Source organism: Cervus canadensis, chromosome 5, assembly GCF_019320065.1.
Source record: "Cervus canadensis isolate Bull #8, Minnesota chromosome 5, ASM1932006v1, whole genome shotgun sequence".
Taxonomy (NCBI): domain Eukaryota; kingdom Metazoa; phylum Chordata; class Mammalia; order Artiodactyla; family Cervidae; genus Cervus; species Cervus canadensis.
Genome location: NC_057390.1, coordinates 63,511,735 through 63,536,369, shown reverse-complemented (window position 1 = coordinate 63,536,369; position 24,635 = coordinate 63,511,735). Strand labels below are relative to the sequence as shown.

At 43.6% G+C, this 24,635-nt stretch overlaps 1 protein-coding gene across 8 annotated transcripts in view; it reads right to left on the bottom strand.

Annotated features, from left to right (window-relative positions):
- Positions 1 to 24,635, bottom strand: part of ARHGAP25 (Rho GTPase activating protein 25) — a 103,404-nt gene that overhangs the window by 41,365 nt on the left and 37,404 nt on the right. For 3 of the 8 annotated variants that reach the window (XR_006269468.1, XM_043468937.1, XM_043468936.1), the window contains exons 2-4: positions 19,878 to 20,077; positions 13,070 to 13,157; positions 5,956 to 6,072 (exon numbers count right to left, since the gene is read on the bottom strand). Coding sequence is in view for 7 of the 8 variants with exons in the window: in XM_043468937.1 (XP_043324872.1) it covers positions 5,956 to 6,072; positions 13,070 to 13,157; positions 19,878 to 20,077 (405 nt within the window). In the remaining variant the exon portion in view is untranslated. Of the gene's footprint in view, positions 1 to 5,955; positions 6,073 to 13,069; positions 13,158 to 19,877; positions 20,078 to 20,264; positions 20,283 to 20,575; positions 20,593 to 24,489; positions 24,507 to 24,635 lie in introns of those variants that run through there. The other 5 variants (XM_043468943.1, XM_043468941.1, XM_043468940.1 and 2 more) reach the window with 4 other exon arrangements.

Genomic DNA, 24,635 nt, shown 5'->3' with positions numbered 1-24,635 from the left:
TACCACTGAAACATTATGCAAACCTGCTTACTTCTCTCCATCTCCACCTTCCCTACCCTCATCCAAACCACCTTAGCATAAAGACCCAGCTTTAACCAGGCTATCTCCACTGTTCACATCTTCCTCTCACTCCAGAGCCCATTCTCCTTTCTGCCACAGGACCTTTGTACATGCTGTTCCTCTGACTGCGACACTGTGCCTCTTCCCTCTTCTTTGCCTAGTTGGCCTTTTCTGGCCTTTCAGATAGAAGCTGAATCATTAGTTTCCTGAACTTCTTAATAAAGACATTTTCCCCCCATATGGCATCATGAGTTTTATTCTTCATGGTACTTTATGCAATTGTAATTTTATGGTTTTCCTTGGAGTTTTAACTTCCTTTCTGTGTCTTTTACTAGACTACGAAAGTAGAGACTTTGTCTTTTTTTCTCTCCTCTTTCTCTCTCTCACTGTTGTACCCAGTGCTGGCATAGTGCTCGGCATATGACACACGCTCAAGAAATATTTGTTGAGTAAATAAATATTTGTTGAGTATCTGTCAAGTGCTGAGGCCTCAGGGGAAAGGAGGTGAAAGAATTAATAAAAATAAACAGAGACCATCCCTTGTAATGTCCCATTTAGCTAGAGAAAATGATGCAGGGCACACGGGGTAACAGTGAATTACAGAAACCACACTCCCTTAGGCAACACTGGGCTGAGGGTTGTGAAATTTTGCTCTGAGGGCTGCAGACACAGTCAGAAATGAGGGAGAAAAAGAACCCAAGGAATAGAACAATTGCATATTTATACGCTCCATGCCTAGTGCTAGCAAACACACAAAGAGTCTTAAACCGTGGGACCTGCCCCAGGGTCTTATATCCTGGTTGGATGGAGCAAAACTACACACAACCTAGAGCAGCGCTTCTGTGCCCAGCGATGGCTCAGGAAAACCTCAGAGGCCAGCCTCCAGAGGAAGAGGGCAAAGCAGGTCCCCACTGAGGAACAATTTGCAAAGTGGCTAACAGCCTCCTGGAGATGGGCCAGATCCAGGGAAGGCAGGGCCGTCTTACTAAAGGGAGGAGATGGTTTGAAGAAAATGGGCAGCTGGGAGCCTGGGGAAGAGTCATTTAAAGTTAAGGTGTGATCACTTCCCTTTCTGTTCTCCTTAATTCTAGAAAACTCTAGAATTGCATCCAGAACTTCTGGGAAAAATTAATCTAGCCTTTCCAGACAGACCCTTAGGAAAAGTGTAGTAAAAAAAAAAAAAAGGAGGGGGAGAGGAGGAAAGAGATAAACTGGTTGTTTAGGAAGGAAAAGGCTGGAACACCAAGGTGCACCAAAATGTTGCTTTCCAAGGTGCAATATTATGATTTATAATAAGAAATATATATTTGCTCTTCCACCCATTTCCTGGCACAGAGTTCCTAAAACTCTTGGAATTTCCTGAGATGAGAGTGATCAAGTGTCTTTTGTTATGTTAAAGAGGTAATTTTTGGATCCTAGCTGAGGATGGGGGCTGGTTGCTAGGAGAACCAACCATGTGATTATTGGTTTGGAACTTTCAGTCTCAGCCTCCCGGGAAGGGGAGAGGGGCTGGCGGCTGAATTCAATCACCAGTGACCACTGATTTAATCAATCCTGTCTAGGTAATGAAGCCTCCAGAAAAAAACAAACAAACAAAATGGGTTCAGAAAGCTGCCAGGTTGGTGAACACAAGGAGGAACTGATAGACCGGCGCGGGGAGAGGGCTTACCCATACCTTCGCTACCCATATCTTCTACTTGTTTGTTCCTGAGTTTTGTCCTTTTATAATCAACCAGTAATCTAGTAAGTAAACTGGTTTCCCTCTGTTCTCTGAGCCACTCCAGAAAATTATTAGAACCCAAGGAGGGATTGTTGGAATTTCTAATCTCTAGCTGTTTGGTCAGATGCACATGATACAATATGGACTTGTCGAAGGCGTATGAAGTGTGTGCGTGCTTGGGGGCAGTCTTGTAGGACTGAGCTCTTAATCTGTGAAATCTGAAGCTATCTCTTGGTGCATGCATGTGTGCTCAGTCACTCGGTCTTATCTGACTCTGCACCCCAAGGACTGGAGCCCACCAGGCTCCTCTGTCCATGGGATTCTCCAGGCAAGAATACTGGAGTGGGTTGCCATTTCCTCCTCTATGGGATCTTCCCCACCCAGGGACTGAACCCATGTCTCTTGCATCTCCTGCATTGGCAGGTGGACTCTTTACCATTGTAGATAGTGTCAAAATTGAGTTCAATTGTATAACACCTAGCTTCTGTAGAAGAAATGCTGAACTTGTGGGGAAACCCACCCCCTCCCAATAAAACACATCCACCGAAGTTGGTCCCAGAATCAGACATGGTTATAGGCATGTTCAGAATCAGTTCCGAGGCAGGAAGAGCCATGGAGAAGAAGTTAGGTTTGCATGGGAACCACGTGGATTATCTCTCCCGTCACGGGAGTTAGAAAAGGAACTGGGGCAGGAAGAAGCCTCAGCTCTGCAGAACTGTCATGAGAATGACTTGGTGGGAAAAGGGCTTGATATTAAACAGGACGATTGGGGCAGGGCTTGCTGAAGTAATGTCTGAGCAAGGACCTGAGCAAAGCAAGGGACCAAGTCACACAGCTGCCTGGGAAAGGAGGATTACAGACAGAGAAAGCAGTAAGTGCCAGGGCCCTGAGACAGGACTGTGTCCAGGGTGTCTGGGGAAGATCAAGAAGGCTGGTGATGCTGCAGTGAAATGAGCACTGGAGAGGGTTCCAGAAAACAAGGTCCGAGAGGTCACAGGGATGGGGGCAGATTGTGCACGGATTCATCCTAACGCTTTGGACTTTTCCTCTGACAGAGAAAGGAAGCTATTGGACTGTGGTGAGTAGAGCAGGGTCTTGATATGACAGAGTTAACAGGCTTGCTCTTCTGCTCTGTTGAAAACAGACTATAAGATGGAGAAGCTGAAAGCCTGGAGAGAGTATGGAGATCAAAGCTGCAATTCGAACAAGACAGTCTGGCATCTCAACCAGGATGGTGGTAGTGAAGGTGGTGAGAAGTGATTAGGTTCTGGGTGAAAAAAAGTCATAGAAAGTTTCATGAACAGCTGGACAAAGACAGCAGCAACAGATCTCAGTGTCCTCCCAGTGTCTGAAGGATGCGCCCTGGGGATCCAGTAGACCCAGATCTGAGGCACTTTGCAAGGCAAAAGAGGGCCCCTACAGAGACAGTAGCCCTGCTGCTACCCCTTGACACCTGGGCCCCTTGGAAAAATCATTTACTTCCTCAGGACTGGAATTTCCTGAGTTTAAAACAGGAAGGACAAATGTCTGACTTGTCCCATGGCCTCAGACTGGACTCTGCTGTCTTCAAATACTTTCTCATCCTGAGATCTCCGAGTTTGGTTCAATGCAAAACTTTGAAGGGTCTGAGATGCCACATCAAATCCAAACCTTGTTCTCTGAATAAATAAATAGTTCCGTGCTCTTATTTTTCCTCCCCTGGACTTTCCTCTGCCTACAGGACTTATGCTTGACTTGCTTCTGATGGTGGTGGCCTCCAGGTGGGGTGAGGGAGAAATCCCCGTTTGTGTTATGACTGTTCACCCTGACAAGGCTGAGCAGAGCGCCACAGGGGGCACAAACGCTGGTCACAGCACATCCACAGCATTCTGACTCAGAACAGGTACATATTTTAGAAGGCATCTACTACCCCTGTCAGTTTAGTCAAAGCACTGGATCCAGGAAAGAAAGTGTCAACCAACTCACAATCCAGGGCAGTAGGAAGGTCACAGATAAGACCAGCCAGGCTGAGCATCACCAAATAGACCTTTAATAAATAAACATCTCATCTCTACTTGATTAGCACCAAAATAATGCCATATTTAGGACTTGGGAAATGGTTAATGAAATCACACTCTTTTTTTTTTTTTGTAGTAGGTTGCAGCTCTTTGTGGTAGAAGGCAGGCACTTGTGAGTTTGGCTGTCCCATCCAAGTCACTTCTGTTCTCACAGCCCACCCCTCAGCCCCCCATGCAGGTCATAGGTCACAGGACAGCATCCCTGCCCCTGATCCTGACCACAGCTGAGCCAGGAATTTGGAATGGGGCAGTGGTAGAGGCTGAGTTCATACTGTTCACAGGGTTCTCCAGGGAAGAATACTGGATGGGGTATCATTTCCTTACACTTCAGCAGAACTCTTCACCATGACCCATCCGTCTTGGCATGGCTCATAGCTTCATTGAGCTACGCAAGTGCCTGTGATGCATGAAAGGGAATGAGCTCAGCCTCGGCTGCCACCCCATTCACTGGAAGCACTGTTGCCGAAACTGAAGCTCCAATACTTTGGCCAGCTGATGTGAAGAGCCGACTCACTGGAAAAGACCGTGATGCTGGGAAAGATTGAAAGCAAAAGGAGAAAGGGGCGACAGAGGATGCGATGGTTAGATAGCACCACTGACTCAACAAACATGAATTTGAGCAAACTCTGGGAGATAGTGGAGGACAGACAGGCCTGGTGTGCTGCAGGTCCATGGGGTCACAAAGAGTTGGACATGACTTAGTGACTGAACAAGAGGTTGAGCTCAATCTCCACTGGTAGTTAAGGGAGAAATACAGGAAAGCTGGGGCTAGCACAGCAGTATTTGGGACTGGTGTGAGTGCTAGAGGGCAATTAGATGAAAACAGACAAGCAGGCAGAGAAAAACAGAATGAACAGCTGCATTGCCCCTCAGTTCTCAGTCTCAGCTCCTTGAGTCCTCCTGGAAGTTCCTGCCCCTGGTTTCCTGAAGGAGCGACTACAGATGAGAAGTGTGACCCTCTTTCTTGTTTAACATCATTTGCATAAAATTTTCCAATTAAGATTATACAACCATTTTGGAAAATTAAACTAGAAAATAAAAGGTATTGAATTGCATATAACCAATGTTTGTCATCCTGGGGAAGAAGTGTGTATATATGAACACCGGCTGAAAGGAAAATATAAAAATATCTTCAGTAGCCTATGGGTGGTTATTTTCCTATATTTTTTCTGATGTCCACAAAATTGTTAAGATGCTCATCATTATTGAAAGAAATAATTGGGCAATTAAAAAATATATAATATTTGAGCTGTAAAAGCCCCCCCCCGCAAATGATTTACAAATTAACAGGCATCATAACTGATAAATAATCATGTACTATACAGTTATTCTGAAGTTGACAGAAATGAGTGTCTTCTTAAAAAAGTTGAATGCACTCATTTGTGTCATGTGGTCCCTCGAGATCATGTCCACATCAGTTCTTTCATATTTTTTATGACATGAAAAATCACATACTGGATTCACCTGTTTGTTAATTTCAGATTTTTTTCACTTTAGGTATCACAGGCAGGGCTCCTGGTGGACACAGCATCAGGTTTCTCAGAGAGCTCAAATACTCAGGTTTGAGCTTGTACACTCAAATACTTGTAAGCCAGAAAAGTGTTTGGTTCTGAATTTACTGCATACTTACAACACGAGACACAAATCCAGAATCTCTCCCCAGCCTGACCCCACAGCAACTTTCCTTTCCTGTGCTGATCAGCCTTACTTATGCTTTTAGCATAGATCCTGCCATCAAGCCTCTTAGGTTCCGAAGTCCCTGTTACTGGGCAGACTCTTGGTACTGCTGAAGGTTAGTGCTGCTGGGGACTGGGGTCAGCTGCTCCAATCTATTCATTTTACAGACGAAAGCACTGTGTCCAGAGAGGAGAAAGGACCATTTCAGGGCATCACACACATTTGTTGATGAGTGCAAAGGTCTTTCCAGCCCATCTAGAGTTGGCTTTGATATCACTGGGGGAGGGAATTTAGAGCCGTGGCAATGAGCATGGCCTCAGAGTTGTCCCCTCATGGTCTTCTTTGAACACTGTTCCAGGAAAGATCACGTCTGAAACTATTTCCTTCCCATCTCTGAGATGTCACAGACACCTGTTCAGAAAAGCCTGCAGAGGTCCTTACCTCCAGAGGGCGTGCCAGAGACTCTCCTAAGGAATTTAACCCACTCCTCCATTTCCGCCTGGGAGCTGGCCATGAGGACATAGGAATCCTGTCCAGTACGACTCTGGTCACATGAGGCTGGAGGAAGAAGTAACACTGATGAAGGTCTTACATTTGTTAGGGACTAGAGCAAGGGGCAGCAAGGGGGAAGTCAAGCCTGAATTGCTTCTTTGGTCCAATTAATCAGTCAAACAACACGAAAGCATCTACTTATTCCCAGAAGAACTGAATATCTATGCACCTTTGCTGTTTTCGCTGAAACTCCCAATTCTATAGATGAATCACTGAACTCAGTGGTTTGCCTTTGAGTTGATTTGGGCTGAGATCTGCTCTCTTGAATGACAGAAGCCATTTCCTACCAAAAGTAAGAGGAAGTGTGAGGGGCAATGTCAGTACTAGAGGAGACAGGCTCTGCCCGTACAAGTTTTGAAGACTTCAGTCTATCACGCCAGTCATGGATACTTTCTTAGGCTACCCTGAGCTCAGCTGTGGGTGTGGGAAAGGAAACAGCAACTCAGGAGGGAGAGACGGTGAGCACACAGATGTCTGTCTGTTGTGACTCAGTTCTTCTTGTTCAGCATTACTGCTCTCCCGCCTGCACAAGACATTGCAAACACTGGCTCTTGAGGCATAGTTGACAGACAACTGAAGTCTGTTAGGTCTTTATTTACTGTTTTCGCTTTAAACCCAATATTATAGACATACGTCTGTAGTATGTCCTGGGTTGGAGTTGTCAAGTGGACAAAAGGATAGAGGAAACGACAAGGGGGCAGAGGAGGGACAGGAGACCGAGACAAAGAAGGAGAGAAAGAGGCAAACAGAGAAAAGTGGGAAAGAGAAGGAGAGGCATAGGAGAGGCAACCCATCAAACGCAGGTCTTAAAAACAACAAGAAAATAAGGGCAATTCCTTTCAACGACAGATACTAATAAATCTCAAATTGTTCTAGGGAATATCAACCCATTCTTTTCAAAATATTAGGGCATTTCCTTCTAAAAGAGTTTGTTCTACTACCATATGACCCAGAAATTCCACTCCTGGGTATTTATAAAAAAACAAAACAAAAACACTAATTTGAAAAGATGCAAATACTTCAGTGTTCATAGCAGCATTATTTACAATTACCAAGATATGGAAGCAACTTAAACATCCATCAACAGAATAATGGATAAAGAAAATGTGGTATATATATATACAATGGGATACTACTCAGCCATAAAAAAAAGTATGAAATTCTGTCATTTGCAGCAAGATGGATGAACTTGGAGGGCATTATACAAAGTAAAATAAGTCAGAGAAAGATAATTGTTGTATGATATTGCTTACAGATAACATCTAAAAAATACAACAGACTAGTGGATATAATAAAAAAAAGAGAAGCAAACTCATAGAAAACAAACTAGTGGTTACTAGTAGGGAGAAGGAAGTAGAGAGAGACAATAAGGGGTAGAGGATTAAGTGGGACAAACTATTGGGTATAAAATAAGCTACAAGGATATATTGTACAACATGGGGAAGATAGCCAATATTTTATAACAGCTATATATGGAGTACAACCTTTAGAAACTGTTAATCACTATATTGAACACCTATAATTTACATAATAATGTACATCAAATAAGTTCAATTTCTTTTAGATGTCAGAAAACATAGTCCCAATTTTATTTGTTTTTTCATTTACTATTTTTTATTTGAGCATTATTGCTTTATAATTTTGTGTTAGTTTCTGCTGTATAGCAAAGTGAATCAGCTGTACGTATACATATACCCCCCCCTTTTTAGCCTCCCTCCCTCCCCCCACCCCGCACCCCACCCCTCTAGGTCACCACAGAGCACTGGGCTGAGCCCCCCACGTCATACAGCAGCCTTCCACTGACTATCTATTTTACATGCGTTCATGTGCATATGTCAGTGCAACTCTCCCAAGTCATCCCTTGGGATGACCCCTCCGCTTCCTCCACTGTGTCCACATGTCCCTTCTCTATGTCTATATCTCTATTCCTGCCCGGCAATAGGTTCACCTGTTTTAAAAAAACTTTTAAAAAGAACCTGTTATATCTGCCCAGTTAGGCCCGAACCTGTATTTTCTTTCATAGCAACAGAATACTTCCAAAGTTCCTCTGTTTCCAGTTTCTTGAACCCACCTTAAAATTACCCAGTCTCACTTTTTTTATGCTTTGGAAAAACCTGATTCTGTAGCCTGGCATGCTACAGTCCATGGAGTCACAAAGAGTCAGACATGACTTAGTGACTCAACAATGACAACAAATATGATTCTGAATCCATCTTATCACTGGGTCATCAACAGCTCCTCTGGTCTCAGTCCATGGAAGCACTGGCTATTGAGGAACATCCAGGTGTTTCCAGAAGTAAAATGGGCAGTAAAAAGCCCTCGGGGCAGAACTAAAGAATCCCAAAGGAATCACAATATCCCTTCGAAGTAGAAGAAGGCTCTACTATCATTTCTGCTCCACAGATAAATGAAGCCCAGAGGTGCAACGGGCCTTGCCCATTGGTACCCAGTAAGTGCTAAGTCATTTCAGTCATGTTCAACTGTTTGCAACTCTATGGACTATAGCCCACCAGGCTCCTCCTCACCCTGGGATTTTCCAGGCAAGAATACTGGAGTGGGTTGCCATTTCCTACTCTAGGGGATCATCCCAACTCAGGGATCAAACCTGTGTCTCTTTTATCACCTGCCTTGGCAGGCAGCTTCTTTACCATTAGCACCACGTGGGAAGCCCATAAGTTACCCAGTAAGTTACCACCAAACTCAGGGCAAGGCTACAGATCTTTCTCTCAAGAGTCTCCATCAGCCCATAGTGCTTCAAACTTGACCTTGGCCAAAATTCATCTGGTGTCTTCCATCATGCCTACACTCCAGTCTGAGAGAACATGCCTTTCAGTTCACACTCATTCCTGAGAGACTCATTTGGTTGCATCATGGCAACAATTAAGAAATACCCAGATCTTGATGTTTCTAAATAACCAGAGCTTCTATGACTGATCTTTCTGATCAGAAGAGCTGATGACAAGATGGATTCAGAAGTAGGTTATCTCAAAGGCTAAGGAAAGTGAGGCTGAGTGAGATTAAGATAGATTTGAGAGACAAGAACCTCAGGGAATTTGAAAGTTCTTGTTGTCCTACAAACAAATGAGTGTTTAGACACATCGGTGCTGGGAAGAGCTGTCTTTGAGAGAAACTATTTGACATTAATACAAAGCCCAAGAACAGCAGCTCTGCCCTCAGACACACACTTTCTCTGACTTAAACAGTCTGTTCAGCATGTGTCACCTAATGGACTGTTTCTCTTGTTAGAGAGGAACCTGCCTTCTTTTCTTCCCTTGCCTAAGGAACTCCTAGCCAGCCTTTAAAGTCAAAGTTTAATTACTCAGTTGTGTCCAACTCTTTGTGACTCCTGGACTGTAGCCCGCCAGGCTCCTCTGTCCACAGAATTCTACAGGTAAGAATACTAGAGTGGGTAGCCATTACCTTCTCCAGGGGATCTTCCCCACCCAGCGATCAAACTCCGGGTCTCCCTCGTTGCAAGCAGATTCTTTCCCATCTGAGCCATCAGAGAAGCCCATCCTTTAAAATCTAGTACGAATGATATTTTCTCTAGGGATGCTTCCTTCACATCTCCCCTCCTACTCCAAATCTAGTGGGGAGTCTTTTTTTTTTTTAAATCTCTTAACATTCTATCCTTACCTCTATGGAAGCAGTAGCTAAATTATCCTGAACATTGTTTTCCTTATCATTAAAACTGAGTTAACTACTTAATACTAAAACAAAAATACAAAGCTAAAGCCTTGATCTTCTACATGCACTAATCTTAGGAAACCAGCTTTCCTGTTGTTTGTGTGAAAACTTTGGAGTCAGCCTTGACTTCTCTTTGCTACATCTAATCTGTCAGCAAATGAAGTACTCTCTGCCTTCAAAATGTGTCCAGAAATTGCTTATTTCTCACCCCCTTCATTGTCTCTATAACTCAACTGTATAATTGCTATAACCTCCTCTGCTGCTCCTGCTATGTCTTTGCCCCTTTTTAGCCTCAACTCAAAAGAGTTTTAAAACAAAAGTCAGATCATGTTACTTCTCCGCTCAAAACTCCCAATGGCTTTCCATCCTTCCATCACAAAAATCAAACTTTGTACAGTTACCGACCAGTGCCTGTGAAACTTGGGCCCACCCCTGACCAAATCGCCTCCTCTTCTCCCCTCTCAGCACTCCACTGTAACCACCTTGGCCTCTTTGCTGTTTCCTGAACGTGAGAAATAGGCTCAGAGACTTGGCACCGGCTGCTCCTTTTCCCTGGAATGCTCTTCCTCCAGATACACACTTGGCTCATGCCTTCACTTCCTTCAGATCTTGGCTCAAAATAAGTCACCTCAGTGATGTCTATTCTGCCTGCTCTCCTTCAAATGATGAATCAACAGTTGCCATCCCCACCTCACCCAGAACTTCCTCTCTCTTAATTTGCTTTCTTCTTATAGTACTGATCCCATCATAAAACTATACAATGTACTCATTTATTTGGCTTGGTGTCAGTCTCCCCCCATTGATTCTAAGCTGCTTACAGGCTGTTTCATTCATTGCTGGGTTCCCAGTTCCTACATAGCAAGCGCTCAATAAATTTGGTGTCACATCTCAGAAAGCAGTATGAGAATTAAATCCTACATATTCCACAGAAGGAATAGCCCCCCTCTACCTGATGATCCCCTTTGGGTGGGAGATTGTTACTCTGCTTGAGTTAAGTAGGGAAGGGAAGCCTGCCTCAAATCTTTGCTTGCTCCAAATAAAGAAAAGCAGAGCATAACAACAATGGAACTCTTCTCTGTGGGCTTTGTACAGCTAACACTGGTGATCAAAGAGAGGGGAGGCCATTTCTTATGCCAGGGTTGGCCCCTGAGAATCATCTCATACAAAAAGATGACCAAAAAAGGAACTAAAAATTCTCTACATTGTAACAGAAAGCATTGTCTCATTTCAGGTTGGGTGAATGATGACATGTTTGGGAAAATAGCTCCCTACCTTACTATTGCTTTATAAGTGTTGTTTTTCCTTATGTGATGAGTGTGTGTGCACCTACCTACATGTGTGAATCTGCCCAAGAACTGCCCCAGCAGCCCAGGAGACAACTGCAAATATAAGTTACGATGAGAGGACAGATCTTCACCCTACGCTAGCACAGCAGTGTCCAAAGGCACTGGATTCGTGGTGCAAAGCCCACAGTAAATTTCTAGATGGAGCTCTCAGTAAGGTCACCCTATATTGAAAAATCAGACTATGGGACACAAGCTATCATAAGTGGCTGTGTCTCATGATTTGTGCCGGGAAAGGGGCCCTAGACAGAGAATAAACTTTGTGGGAAAGGGGTAGAGTTCTCCCAGAAAGCAGAGTTTGGAAAAGTAGGTTCTTCCTTTCAGAAGGAAGAAAAACGGATAGCTCCTCAGATAAAAATCAAGGGAAGGCCCATGAGGTGGCCACTTAGGAAGAGCTGAACTTTAAAAAAAAATCCTATTTTTCTTTGTTTTCTATAAACAGTCATAGCCAGTTTGGAAATTGATTTCTGAATTTTACAATTTCCTCTAGTTATTGCCAAAACATCAAACACTGACATGACACCGTTACCAGGCACTATACCAAGTGTGACATATATATTTGTTTACTTAATCCTCACTATCATCATCACTGCCCCTATTTCACAGGTAAAGAAACAGAGGCAAGGAGAAATTAAATAATTAAATTCAATAACTGATCACAATTACACACATAGCAGGGGATTCCCTGATGGCTCAGATGGTAAAGAATCTGCCTGCAATGCAGGAGACCCAGGTTCAATCCCTGGGTCAGGAAGATCCCCTGGAGAAGGGAAAGGCAATCCACTCCAGTATTCTTGCCTGAAGAATTCCACGGACCTGGTGAGGTCACAAAGAGTTGAACATGACTGAGCGACTTTCACTTTACTCTATCATACACAGAGCAAATGGCAGGGCCAGATGTGGTCCCAGGCAGGCTGGCTCCAGATAGTTTACCGTCTCTGCTGTACCCTTCCCCCTCAAGTTTCTTATGCATAGGACTGATTTGTGTGAGGGTTAAAAAGAGAATTAAGGGAAGGGGCACTCAGGGGACTTGGGGCCTCTCCTGCTGCGTCACCATGGCAGCAGCAAAATCTGGCGCCAGAGCTAGACCAGCAGCCCTGGAGTTCCTGGTGGGGCAAGAGATGGGCAGAAGCAGCTTCAGTGTGACACATCAACTCCCCTTGAGACGAATTGAGACAAGTACCCCTGTTCCCTACATGCGTTTGAGGAAGGTAACTCTTGATTAGAAAGAGGCATCTCCAGTGTGCTGTTAACTTCTGTAATAAGTGAATTACAGCACCCGACACGTATTAAGTACTCAGGAAGTTGAAGCTGTCATTTCTTATCAGGTCACATTGCACCATATGAGACTGCTGACTATCGACCATTTTTGACCCACCAATACGGCAGTTTCTCATGGTTCGATTTATACTTTGTTCGTTTTATTGTCCCACTCACCTTCAAAGCTAAGCTCCTTTTCATGTTGTTGCTTAGTTGCTGAGTCGAGTTCAACATTTTTGCCACCCCATGGACTGTAGCTTGCCAAGCTCTTTTATCCATGGGATTTCCCAGGCAAGAATACTGGAGTGGGTTGCCATTTCCTTCTCCAGGGGATCTTCCTGACCCAGGAATCAATCCTGTGTCTCCTGCATTGGCAGGCAGATTCTTTACCAACCACTGAGCCACCAGGGAATGTCCCTTTTAGTTAGCGAGGGTGATATACTTTCAGACTAGTGTCCCAGTGCCTAGTGAATACCTGGCTCCAAGCAGGTACCCATGAAATGCTTACAGAGCTGAATCAGATGCACATCCACTTAGTTTCCATGTTATTAATGAACTAGTATAGGATCATTAACTATATATAGAACTATTATGCATTCTTACTAGGTTGGTTGGCTAGCTGGTTGACAGACTCACTGAATAATAGCCTTGACTTCTGGGATCAGAAGTAACACAGGAATGTAAGAACATCTCTCCCGCTTTTTGTCACCTACCTGGAATGACTTCGAAGACAAACTTCCCCGCTTCTTCTGGATTTGTGGCGATCTCCTTGATTGTACTTCCAGGTAGATACATGCAGCCCTGAAAGATTGAAAGTGAGGCCTTTAAGATAAACAGAAATGTCATCAGCTTCAAACTAAACTTAAGTTGGAGGACAGGCAGGATAGTGATGGGCTGGTGGAGAGGAACATGAAAGCTAGCAACTCAGCTTCGAACGGGGCCCTTCGGCTGTTCAGACCTTAGTCAAATTAAGTGGCAGCTATGTGAGCACAAGGGAGGTGCCTGAGGAGACAAAGAGGACAAGGTCTTGACCAGAGAATGAGCTGAGAGGGTGCCATCAACAACCTGTGTCTCTTCCTACTTTTCCAAGAGCCCAAATTCATGGCCAAATCAGACACCTGATCTCTGTGGAGGCCATGTTGAGACTGGGGGAATCCTACCACCTGCCAGGTCACCAGAGGGGGCACTGAGGACTGAACCAAGGTCATCAAGGAGATGCAGTACTCAGCAGCGAGAGCTTCTAAGCAGCACACTCCAGGAGTCTGTGCCTTTGCTAAGCACTCCAACTGTGTATTATTCACTTAGTCCTTTCATCAATTTTCCAAGTATTGCTACACAAATTCACAAGTGAGGAAATGGGATCAGAATGGTTCTGTGATTTGCCCAATGTCACAGAGCTAGGAAGTGGCAGAAATTCATCTCAGAAGTGAGTTCACAGCCTGTGCTCTTCACCATCACAGCTGAGGTGCTGAGACCCTTCAGCATAATGTCCCTTGAAGGGACAGGGGAGGAGGATCATGGATTCCCAGGGCGGGCAGGCGGGGGAGTTGAAGAGTGAGGGTAGAACTTGTGACCTTACACATGAAAATGTCATCAGAAAAACAAGTCACTTCCACCACGTGTACACTCACTGTTTTACCACTGACAGTGCACCGTCACATGCAGTATCTCCTTAGACCTCAGAACAACCCCCAAAGCAGGGCAGGATGACCACACGCATTTTACAGATGAGGAAACCAATGCTTTCAAAGTCTAAGTAACTGCAGGAAAGGACATAACTAATTTGTCCTGGAGTTATTCACTCATAATTTACATCTCACTGACTGTAATAGGTAGTGTATCTGATTCAGAGTTGAGTAAACAGGGACATCTTATTTCTAGAACAAACCACGGATGAAAGGATTGGCAACAGAGAAGTTATAAAGGAAGAGTCTTAAGCAACTCTCATATCAGCTCAGAATCCCGAAAGAATAAATGTTCCTTGGGGGTCTAGAAATGAAAATGTCTAAGACTGAGAAACAGAGTAGAAAAAAAATAAGAAGAAGAGGAAGAGGAGGGGGAGGAGAGAAAGGGGAAGAGGAGAAGGAGGGGGAGGAGGGAGGCAGGGGAAGAAGGAAAATAAAAAATATCTGCCTATACTTCTCTAATTTTATTATTTAAAAATAGCCACCACCTACACACTCCTCATTATCTTTAAATATCAGTGGCCTCAGGAAAAAACTGACCCTGAGATTATGCTGCTGGATAGTATATGCAGGACTTTTAACACAGATCCCAGCACCAAGTAACTGTTCAATAAATGGTACTTACACATTTTGTATTTTATTTTTACTCTATTTGGATTAAATTTATCAAATAATAGTTTAGAGATGTACTTAGGAGAGACAGATATCTCTGAAATGACATTTTATTTTTCTTCTTATTAGGCAGTGCTCAATTAAATTAAATAACCAAAAAAAACAAGTGATATGAACTTTCAATGAAATATTTTGCATTAAAAATAAAGATAGTACTATTCAGAATTCATCATTTTCTAATTCTTTTTTCTTTTTTTTTTTCTTGCAGTTCTCCTGAGACACAAGAGACATACCACACTGTCCAAGTTCAAGGTACACAGCACAATGATTTGACCCACAAACATCATGAAATGATCACTGTAATAAGTCTGGTGAACACCCATCATCTCATATAAATATAAAAAAAAATTCTATTTACCTAATGATTTGCTGTATTTTACTATCATTTGTCTTCATATAGTTATTTACATTTAATCAATCTGTGTGGTAGAAATAGCATCTAACACTGTGCTACATACTTCCGTTCTCAATTCTGAGTTCAGGGATGCTGGTAGCTTGAATCAGCCATGGTGGGAGTATTTACACCACAGAAATTGGCAAGTGCTTCGTCCAAAATAGTTCCTCTACCAGCAGGCTGTCGGTTAAATACTTCCCAGCATGCCCCCGATAGGCAGCCACCTGTTCTGACTTCAGAGAAAGCAGATGAAGCAATGGGACAGCTACGCCAGGATTGTCTACAACCATCATGGTAGCAGAGACTTGAGAGCAATTCACTGAGATTCTGTTTTAAACAACTTCCTTGACAAAGAAACTTTTGGAATGAGTTATAGAAAACTAGGTCATGGACTTACAGGGCATTATACTGTTAGAGCTGGACAGACCTTTCTGAGAACTCAGAGGAAAAAATGTACAGACTGCCTTCTCCCAAACCCCCCCTGGAAGAGCATAAATAAGAGTCCATTACACAGGGCTCTGTAATTTACTTAATCATTCTCCTTTGTCAGACACTTCGTCCAATGTTTCTCATTACAAACAGCACTGCACATATCTGATTTCTTTTGAAGAGCTTCTTAAAACCAGAATGACAGGGTCATTCTGGATATGATATTTTTGGCTCTTAGAAATCTAGCCAAATTGCTTTCTAGAAAGGCTGCACGTACTCATCATCAGTATACATGAGGGCCTTTTTCATATCATTGCACTAATATGATTGCAGCATTTTTGTGTCTTGAGTTTTTAGGAATGTGTGTTCTTTTTAAATTTATGACTAATTTATATTTTAGTCATAGAGAAAGAGAAAATTAAAGTTTTGTGTAACTCTAGTACTCAGATAACTCAGTTACACCTCTGTGTATTTCTTTCCAAGTCTTTTCCCATAAAGTATAGAGTCATGATTCTTTTTTCCCTCAAAAATGTGATTAGCATATAAATCATCCTCTGCTGTTAACTGTTTTTTTTTCAAAGCAGTTAAATTATCAATGTCTTTCATTTTCAAAAAGTATCCATTTCGGCATCAACAGCTGAATTATATTCTATTGTATAAATATATAGAAGTTCCCTGATATAACTTAGCCCCTTTTGCTATATATTCTTTCTTTTTCACTATTATAAACCCCTACATTAGGAATGCAGGGCCAAAGAATTTGCATTTTTAAAGAGGTATATTACTCTCCACAAATGTTGTACAGATTCTCATTTCTACTAATTGTGCATGAGAATTCCTGTTCCCTAGTCTTCACTAATATTGGAATTTCTAGAAAATCTTTGCCGGTTTTATAAAAGGACAATGATATCTCATTAACTTCCATTGTATGTCTTTAATTACGACTGAGAGTGAAATTTTTTACATATGCCTTTTGGCTATTACATTTCTTTGGGAAGTTGTCTGTTTAAGTCCTTTGCTCATTTTCCTATTGCTGTTTCTTATAGGTTTGAGAGTACTTTAGATATGAAGAATATTTACCAGACATATATGAATGGTTTTTCCTGTTTATTCCTTGCCTTTTCACCTTATTATTTTGGTTTTTAAGGTAGAGACATTTCTATTTATGCAATTAAAATCAGCTTAAGAAATTAAAATGTGCTTAAGAAGCACCTGCTTCCCAAAGATCATGCAGGTAATTACACTTTCTTCTCAGATCTTTATGAACTTGTTTTCACATGTAAGTCTTTAACCCATCCAGCATCATGAATGGTGTGAAACATAGGGTGGAAATAGACCTTTATTTTTTCCCATGAATTTAGTTCATATCTTTCATTTCACTTTAAGATATTTGCAATGTCTATGAATCCCAAAACAATTTTAAATGATAGTATAATAAAAATTCTTTAGTTTGTATAGATTTTTCTTCATCTGAAATAATGATGGATATATGAAAAGTCTACAAGATGTCCACTTAATTCTTATTTGTTATGGTAATATAGAAACATCAGCCCAAATTCTCAATGAATTTCTAGGATGAAATTGGTTAAAAAATTTATAGAATGTCCACACAAGAAATTATTTTGCCACCACTAAGAATTACATTGTAGAAGAATACTTAATAATAAGGGACAATATTCATGACATATTGTTAATTTTTAATTAAAATATTATTATACTAATTTTGCATTTAGAATAGATATTTCTAAATGTGTATGCATAGAAAAAACTGGAAGAATTGAGGATTTGGGTAGCTATTTCTTCCTGATGGGATAATTTTTATTTTCTACTTTCTGATTTTCTGCATCCTCCAAATTTCCTACCATGTTCCCATATGTCTTTTGTAGTCAAAATGTTCATACCCATATAATGTAAAATATTCTAAGAAATTATATTTTATTACTAAAAGCTTTTTAAAAAAACTTTTTATATCTGAAATGAGTTTTGAATTTTATCAGATTCTCTTTTCAGCTGTCTCTTTAGGGGTTGTGTAATTTTTCTCATTTGACTTCTTGATCTTGACTTATTGGCTTGATATATTAATAGGTTTCCTAAAAAATAAGCCACACTTGTCATCCTAGAAGTAGCTTTACTAATTTAATCCTGAGAGGATTCTGAGTTTCCTCCTCCCAAGGTAAGGGAGAAAAGTTAGGACCATCAATAATTTATTTTACCCTTTGACATCAGTTTATGCTTTTACAAAACAACTTTTTACATGTGCTTCATATAATCCTGTGACAGATGACTGTCTCATTTTACAAAAGAAGAAAGAGGGGTCTAGAAAAATTAAATAATTACATGGCCGGATGGTAGTAGAACCAAACATAAGCTCCCCCCACTACACCTGAGTGAAGTAAGTCTCACTGAGCTGCCCTTTCTGCTAATTTGAGAAGGCCGACGCATTGCTATCTCCCTTACTCTTTGCAGATGGGAAGACTTCCTGCCTCACTATTAATGCACTAGGAATTCCATCTTAGCCTGTAATTGCTTGACTCTGATGGGATCTGTTTGTCAAGTGAAGAAAGTCTGGTTACTACACACAGGACACTGATCAAGAACTCAGTCAGTGATGGGGTCTCCAGCCCTTCTCCAGCCTCTGCAGGAACAAACACTCCCAGCCCTCTGGGTGGAGGGCCAACCAGGCACTGCCCATGTGTCAGAGCCGCAAGCCTGCCCTTAGAGAGAACCGCCCTCTTCCAAAAGAACCTTCTCATTTCTTTACATACCCTGTCACCCACTTCCAACATCTTCACTCTTCTTGGGGATTTTTTCCCTGCCTCCAGAAGGTTCTAGAGTCTGTTCTCCCTAGTAAACCCCTTCCGGCCAAGCCTACTCCTTCCCCTCCACCACTCTAGGAGAGGGTGTCCAGCCCTCCTGGTTGCCTTAAGACATACAATTTACATCTGGGGCCTCTCAGCTGTTACTAACATCTCCTTTTGCTCTCATTCATCACAATGGCCATGAGGCCAGAAGAAAAGACCCAAGCCCAAGATTTAGGATCAAAGACCTCTCTAGCCCCATCCACTCCACCTGGAAGTCCCGTTTACTGTACTTTCAAAGTATATCAGGCTGGTCATTTTCCTGCAGCCCCCAACTCCTATTGAGATTTTAAACATTATAGCCTCTCATCTAAATCACCCTTACGCCTCTTCACTTCCGCCTTGGATCTGTATTGGTACATGGTAGCCAGAGCCATCTTTTTACAACACAGACCAAGAATGACCCCTTTCTGCTGGAAACCTTGTTAGGCCTCCCACTTACGTCGGTACAAATGCTCAAGTCCTCACAGGGGCCTACCACCCCCTTTGCAGTTTGCACCCCCACCTCCTGCCCTCTCCTCTCTGACTTCATCCCCTCTGATACTCTCATTCTCTAACCCTTACATCCCCACTCTGCCCTGCTTGCTATTTCCCACATATATCAGACATACTCTATCTCAGGCCTCAGGCCTCAGGGCCTTTGCACTGGCTGTCCCTGCCACCTGGAGTGCTATTTCCCCAGAGATCTGCCTGGCCAATTACCACTCCTCTTTAATCTTTGCTAAGATGTCCCCCTCTTCATGAAATCATTCTGACCACCCTTCTTGAAATAGTACCACCTCCTTCAAATGACCAATCTCCCTAGCCCACTCTATTTTTTCCTCACAGAAATAGTCATTTTCTAACAAACCACATACTTTTCTTAATGATTATGTTTATTTTCTGTCTTCCCCACCCCATCTTCTAAGTTTCACATGGCAGGGTATTGTTTTTTTTTATCTGTTTTACTCACTGGGGTTATTTCAATTCCCCAGAACAGTGCCTGGTGCAAAGTAGATGCTCAACAAATACTGATTGAACAGACAAATAAATCAAAATCTCAGACCAATTTTCCTGAACCCAAATCAACTTTCCCTGAGCCCCTGTGCTCTGCATCCCCATCAAGACCACGCTGTCACGGAGTTCCCTTCGCTGTTCACCTAAAACTATCACAGCATTGTTAATTGGCTATACCCCAATACAAAATAAAAAGTTAAAAAGAAAAGGCCATAGCTGCCAGGCTTGACTTAGTGCTGTGTTTAGGAAGAGCCCCAGTGATCATCTTGGGGCTCCGTGGGGGAATCATCACCCTGTCATCTCTGAAGCCCAGTTTATATTATCTTGACAAGGGTGAGAAAGACAGAGAGAAGTCCTTTCGAATGGACAGGATGTTATCCTAGTGAGAAGCCCCCTGTGAGTTTATAGGACTCTCCAGCGCTCTATCCGTCTCCCACGCCCAGGAGGGGACGGCTGTAGGAAGAAGGGCAAATAGCCTGGTTGGTACCTGTGGCTTTACGTCCTCCTCGTCCTTGTAGTAGTAAAGCTGCTGCGCCCTCAGCACGAAGTACCTCTGCTGCCAGTTTTTCACGATGGACCTCTGCTTCTTCAGCCAGCCCATCTTGATGGGTCTTTCCAGCGGGTTGGGGGTGGATGCAGGGTGAAAGGCCGCCATCTGCTCTCCGGTCATCACGCTCCTTGACCGAGCTGTAGAGAGGGACAGACAGGCGGGCTGACCTGGACTGTGAGCAGTGTGCAGGGAGGGCCCGGGAGGCACTGGGCCCCGGCCAGGCCGGGCTTAGGGGTCCAGATCTGCTGCAGAGAGGATGCCCCGGGACCCAGCGAACCAGCGGAGGGGCCCACTCCCACCAGCGCCGGCCCTCGGGCTCCCCACCCGCAAGGTCCGGCAGCTGGAGTCCGCTCCCTTCTTCTACAAAGCCAGAGATTGGCTGGAGCCGTCTGAAGAGGAAGTGGCCGCAGCATCTGACAAAAGGTGCTTCCTTTTTCCTGCGTGGGAGTCAATATCTGACAAGAGAGGGGAGAAAATAGTGCCTCTTGCTCTCAGGGTTCAGGGTGAGTCCCACGCAGCTGCAGAGCAGTCAGAAGCTGCCTGACTTCTTTCACAGAAGGAGTTGCTGTGTTCCCCAACCTCACTGTCTGGTTCTGCCCTGCCCTAGCTGCCCCCGAAAGCCCCTCACCCCTGACCTTACAGCCACCATGCAGGATGCGGGAACCTCCCAAATCCTTCTGCCCAGGGTCGTCAAGTACTTTCTGTCCCCCTGCCCACTGGGCGTGTTCACAGCCCTTTCTGCTGGGCCAAGGGCCTCCCTGTGGCTGCCTTCCCATTGCCCTTTCGGCTGGGTTGCCCCTCCCGCGTGGCTGACAACATACAAGCATTTGAAGGGAACATGAGTCTGCCAACAGGACACAGAAGCAGAATTTGAATCCAGACCCTTCAACCCACTGCACTGTGTAGTTTCTTTTTGTTTTCACACAAGAGCTCTGCATGTCATCAGATTAGGTCCAGGTGACCACAGCTTGTCTCCATGGTAACGCCCACTGAGGATAACTCTCTTCTTCCCTCCTTTCCACAGCAATCATCAGCCAACCTGGGGTCCCCCGCAGGTCAGCATGTCCCTTCTCTGTTTCTGCCCTTCCTTCTTTCCCAGCTGGTTCAACAGTGCCCTTAAAACCACGTTGGAGGTCCCTGTCTCCTCAACCTTGTGCTGAGCGAACTCCATACCCATCAGTCTCCTGTGTCTGCAGTCTCCTCCTTGCTGGAGGAAGTCTCCATTTCATAATCCCTTTATCCAGCTTTTGTCAGTCCCCAGAACGTTCACAACGTAGCTGAACTAAGCCAATTCCTCTCTCAGCCCATCTCATCCCACCTGGTTAAAGACCAGTTTTTCCTTTCTTGGCTCTTTAAGCCTGCATACATCAGGCAACTTCTCTGAGCCCGTTTCCTCACTTGTTAAACTAAGATCATCATAGCCCCTATTCTATGGAATTGCTGTGGAGATTAAATGAATTTATTATATATATAAATATATATATATAAAAACCACTTTGCACACAGTCCCTCGTCCAAGGTGAACAAATGTCACTCATTATTTTTACCAACAGATGATTTTACTTCCTACTTTGAAGATGGAGATCACTGTTGAGGATCTCCTAAACTTCCCTGTTAGTTTCAAAATGTTGCTCCATCATCAAACCTTCCTTCTTCCTTCATTCCCACCTTCAGTGCATTGAAGCAACAACTTCTTTCATGGCTTTTGATTCCTTTTTCAAATCTTTTTCTAGACCTGTTGGTTTTTCATTCTGTATTTCTGTTCACGATATGCTTTCAAATACCAGAATTGTATATGGCATTACAGTCTTTCTTCCACTGACTCTAATTGGATCCAGAGTTATCACCCTATTTATATATTTCATCCTGCATTGCTGTCTGAGATGGACTCTTCCCTAACTGGGCTTCCTTGACCCCATAAAGGGTCTGCGTTCCTGTCACATACTGGCATTCCCAAGGTGCAGCTTGCAGCACCATCCCTTGCCTCTCACCAGGGACTGGAGAGGTCAGCCTATGTTGTACACCAGGACACAAGACATACTTAATTCAACCTCCTTTGCACAGCCATCATAAAAGTGCCCCATTGTCGTAAAAAGTAACTTGACATTCTGATGACAATTCAGCAGCATGCTAGCAATGCATTTGCTTTATATCCATGTGTCCTGGCATGCCAGTTAAGGATTTTATCTTAGATCTTGCTCTCCCCTTTACTGCTGTCTTCAAGGTCTTCCATCTGTAACTCAAAGAACAGCCACTCTGGGGCTGATCACTTGTTCTAAGGCTGTTTCAATGATCTGAAGGAACCAGAGGAGGGTTTGGGTAGGAATACCATGGGGAGGAGGGAATTTGAAGAAGTGTCTCTCTAGGCCAGAGACTGTCACTTGGAAAAACTCATATTTGTACTGGAAAGAGGGCACAAGTGGAAAGAATGGTTTGTATTCAGAATTTTGGAAGAAGACTGAAGAGTGAGGGATTCTGACAGATGCACAGGGATCTTCTCTCACCTCAACAGCCTCTGTGTAGCCCAGCTCAATGGAACTTATGTGATCATTCAGCTGAAGCAGCACCAGACTTGGGAGGGATGGCATCCCTCCTAGCAAGTGCTTAATGAGAAACCTTCATATGGCTTCTAGGGTGATGCCACCACAGGCAGCCTGTGCAGGAGAGGAGGGAATCAGGTGGGTGCCTTGTGATGGTTCTGAAGACTCCGGTCTCCCCAGACTCAGGCTACACCCCGCCCCCCAAGAGATCCACAGAAACTGTTAGAACTCCTCTAGGAGATAGGAGAAACCAGAAGACTCCAGAAGCACTGAAGAAGTAGGAGCAGGGGAGCAGGACCCAAAAAAACACTGGAGACTGAAGAGAACCAACTCAGTGAAGAAGAATTCAGATGCTGGGAAATTTTTCATGCTCTGTAGTGGTAAAAACTGTGAGAGTTGGACCATAAAGAAGGCTGAGCGCTAAAGAATTGATGCTTTCAAACTGTGGTGCTGGAGAAGACTCTTGAGAATCCCTTGAACTGCAAGGAGATCAAACCAGTCAATCCTAAAGGAAATCAACCCTGAATAATCATTGGAAGAACTGATTCTGAAGCTCTAACACTTCAGCCATGTGATGCAAAGAGCTGATTCATTGGAAAAGACCCTGATGCTGGGAAAGATTGAGGGCAGAAGGGAGAAGGGGGTGACAGAGGATGAAATGATTGGATGGCATCATTAACTCAATGGACATGAGTTTGAGCTAACTGCGGAGATGGTGAAGGACACGGAAACCTGGTGTGCCGCAGTCCATGGGGTCACAAAGAGTCGGACACGACTGAGCGACTGAAAAACAGCAAAAGTGGCAAAAACAGCAGTAACAGAAACAAACATATGGAGCTCCACACCTCCCCCTAGAAGCATCCGTGCATTACGGAATGGCCTGGCAAAGGAGGAGTAGATATATGAATCTTACATCCTCAGACTTGGTTAAGAGGGGTCTTGATGTCCTGGTGACAAGTAGGTGACCACTTTGTCCACACGTGTGGGATCTAGGCCTTGGCTGACCATCTGTTATATTTCAGAAATGATCCCATTCACCCATACGTCCATCAAATGTGATGTGACTTGGGGCACTGGGCCATGAGTACAGATGGTTCAGAACAAATTCCCACTGCTAGAATCAGGCCTGAACACTGGGGAGATGATAGCAAAGTTTCTGATGAGACAGTAAAGAAGCCGGGGCTCCTTCTGTCCCATATCAGAGCTGTCTCCCACCTCGGCCCGCAGTAAGGCCCCTCAGCCAGCCTGCTTATCATGAGTCAAATACCAGAGAAGAAAGCCTGATGGGCCCCAAGTTGGACTTGGTTTTGACTCCATTTCCTGATTTTTTCCTTTGAACAGTCTCTCTTCTCTGTGGGTGTGACTTGTTCCTGAATAAAGTAAACAAAGAAATCTGTTACTATTTATGGGGGCTGTTTCTCATAATGAAAATAATGAGTGTGATAAGCGTTGCTTGTAAGCCAGTCATCACATACTAGTGCATGCTCCCGGCCCTTTGGGCAGGAAGTCTGAGCTGGATTGTGGGCTGGAGAGGGGGTGGCGAGTGGCCAGTGAGGCAAGGTGGGCAGTTGGAAGGCAGTTGTTAAAAGTTTACAGAACACTCTAGGGATGTGGGAAACCCACCCTTACTTTCGTAGATAAAGAAAGAATAGGCCCCAAGACCTGCACTGTCCAATAATATAGTAACCACTTGCTATGACTGGCTACATACATCAAAATGAATTAAAATAAATTAAATTCAGTGCCTTGTTCACACCAGCCACATCTCAAGTGCTCAATAGCCCTTGAGGCTCACGGCTAGTAATAGACAGCATAGAATATTTCCATCATCACAGAAAGTTCTATTGGTTGGCACTTCAAACATGAGATGAAACAGGCCGTAAAGGTGGGAATATCATTTTATCAAATAGAGAAATCAAACTGGAAGGTCTAGAGAAAAAGTGGCTTCTGATGGCAGAGTTAGAAGTTCAGCCTTGATCTGAGAGGTTAGAGGGAGCCATCTCACCTACCTGAGCAAGAGAGGTCTGTGATAAAATAGTCAAGTGATTTAATTGAACTGATTAGGCTGCACTCTAGTCTGCAGGTGAGGGAAGACGAGATGAGACATAGAAAAAAATACACAGAAGAAGTTCCACATTCTCAGTGATGAGGTTTC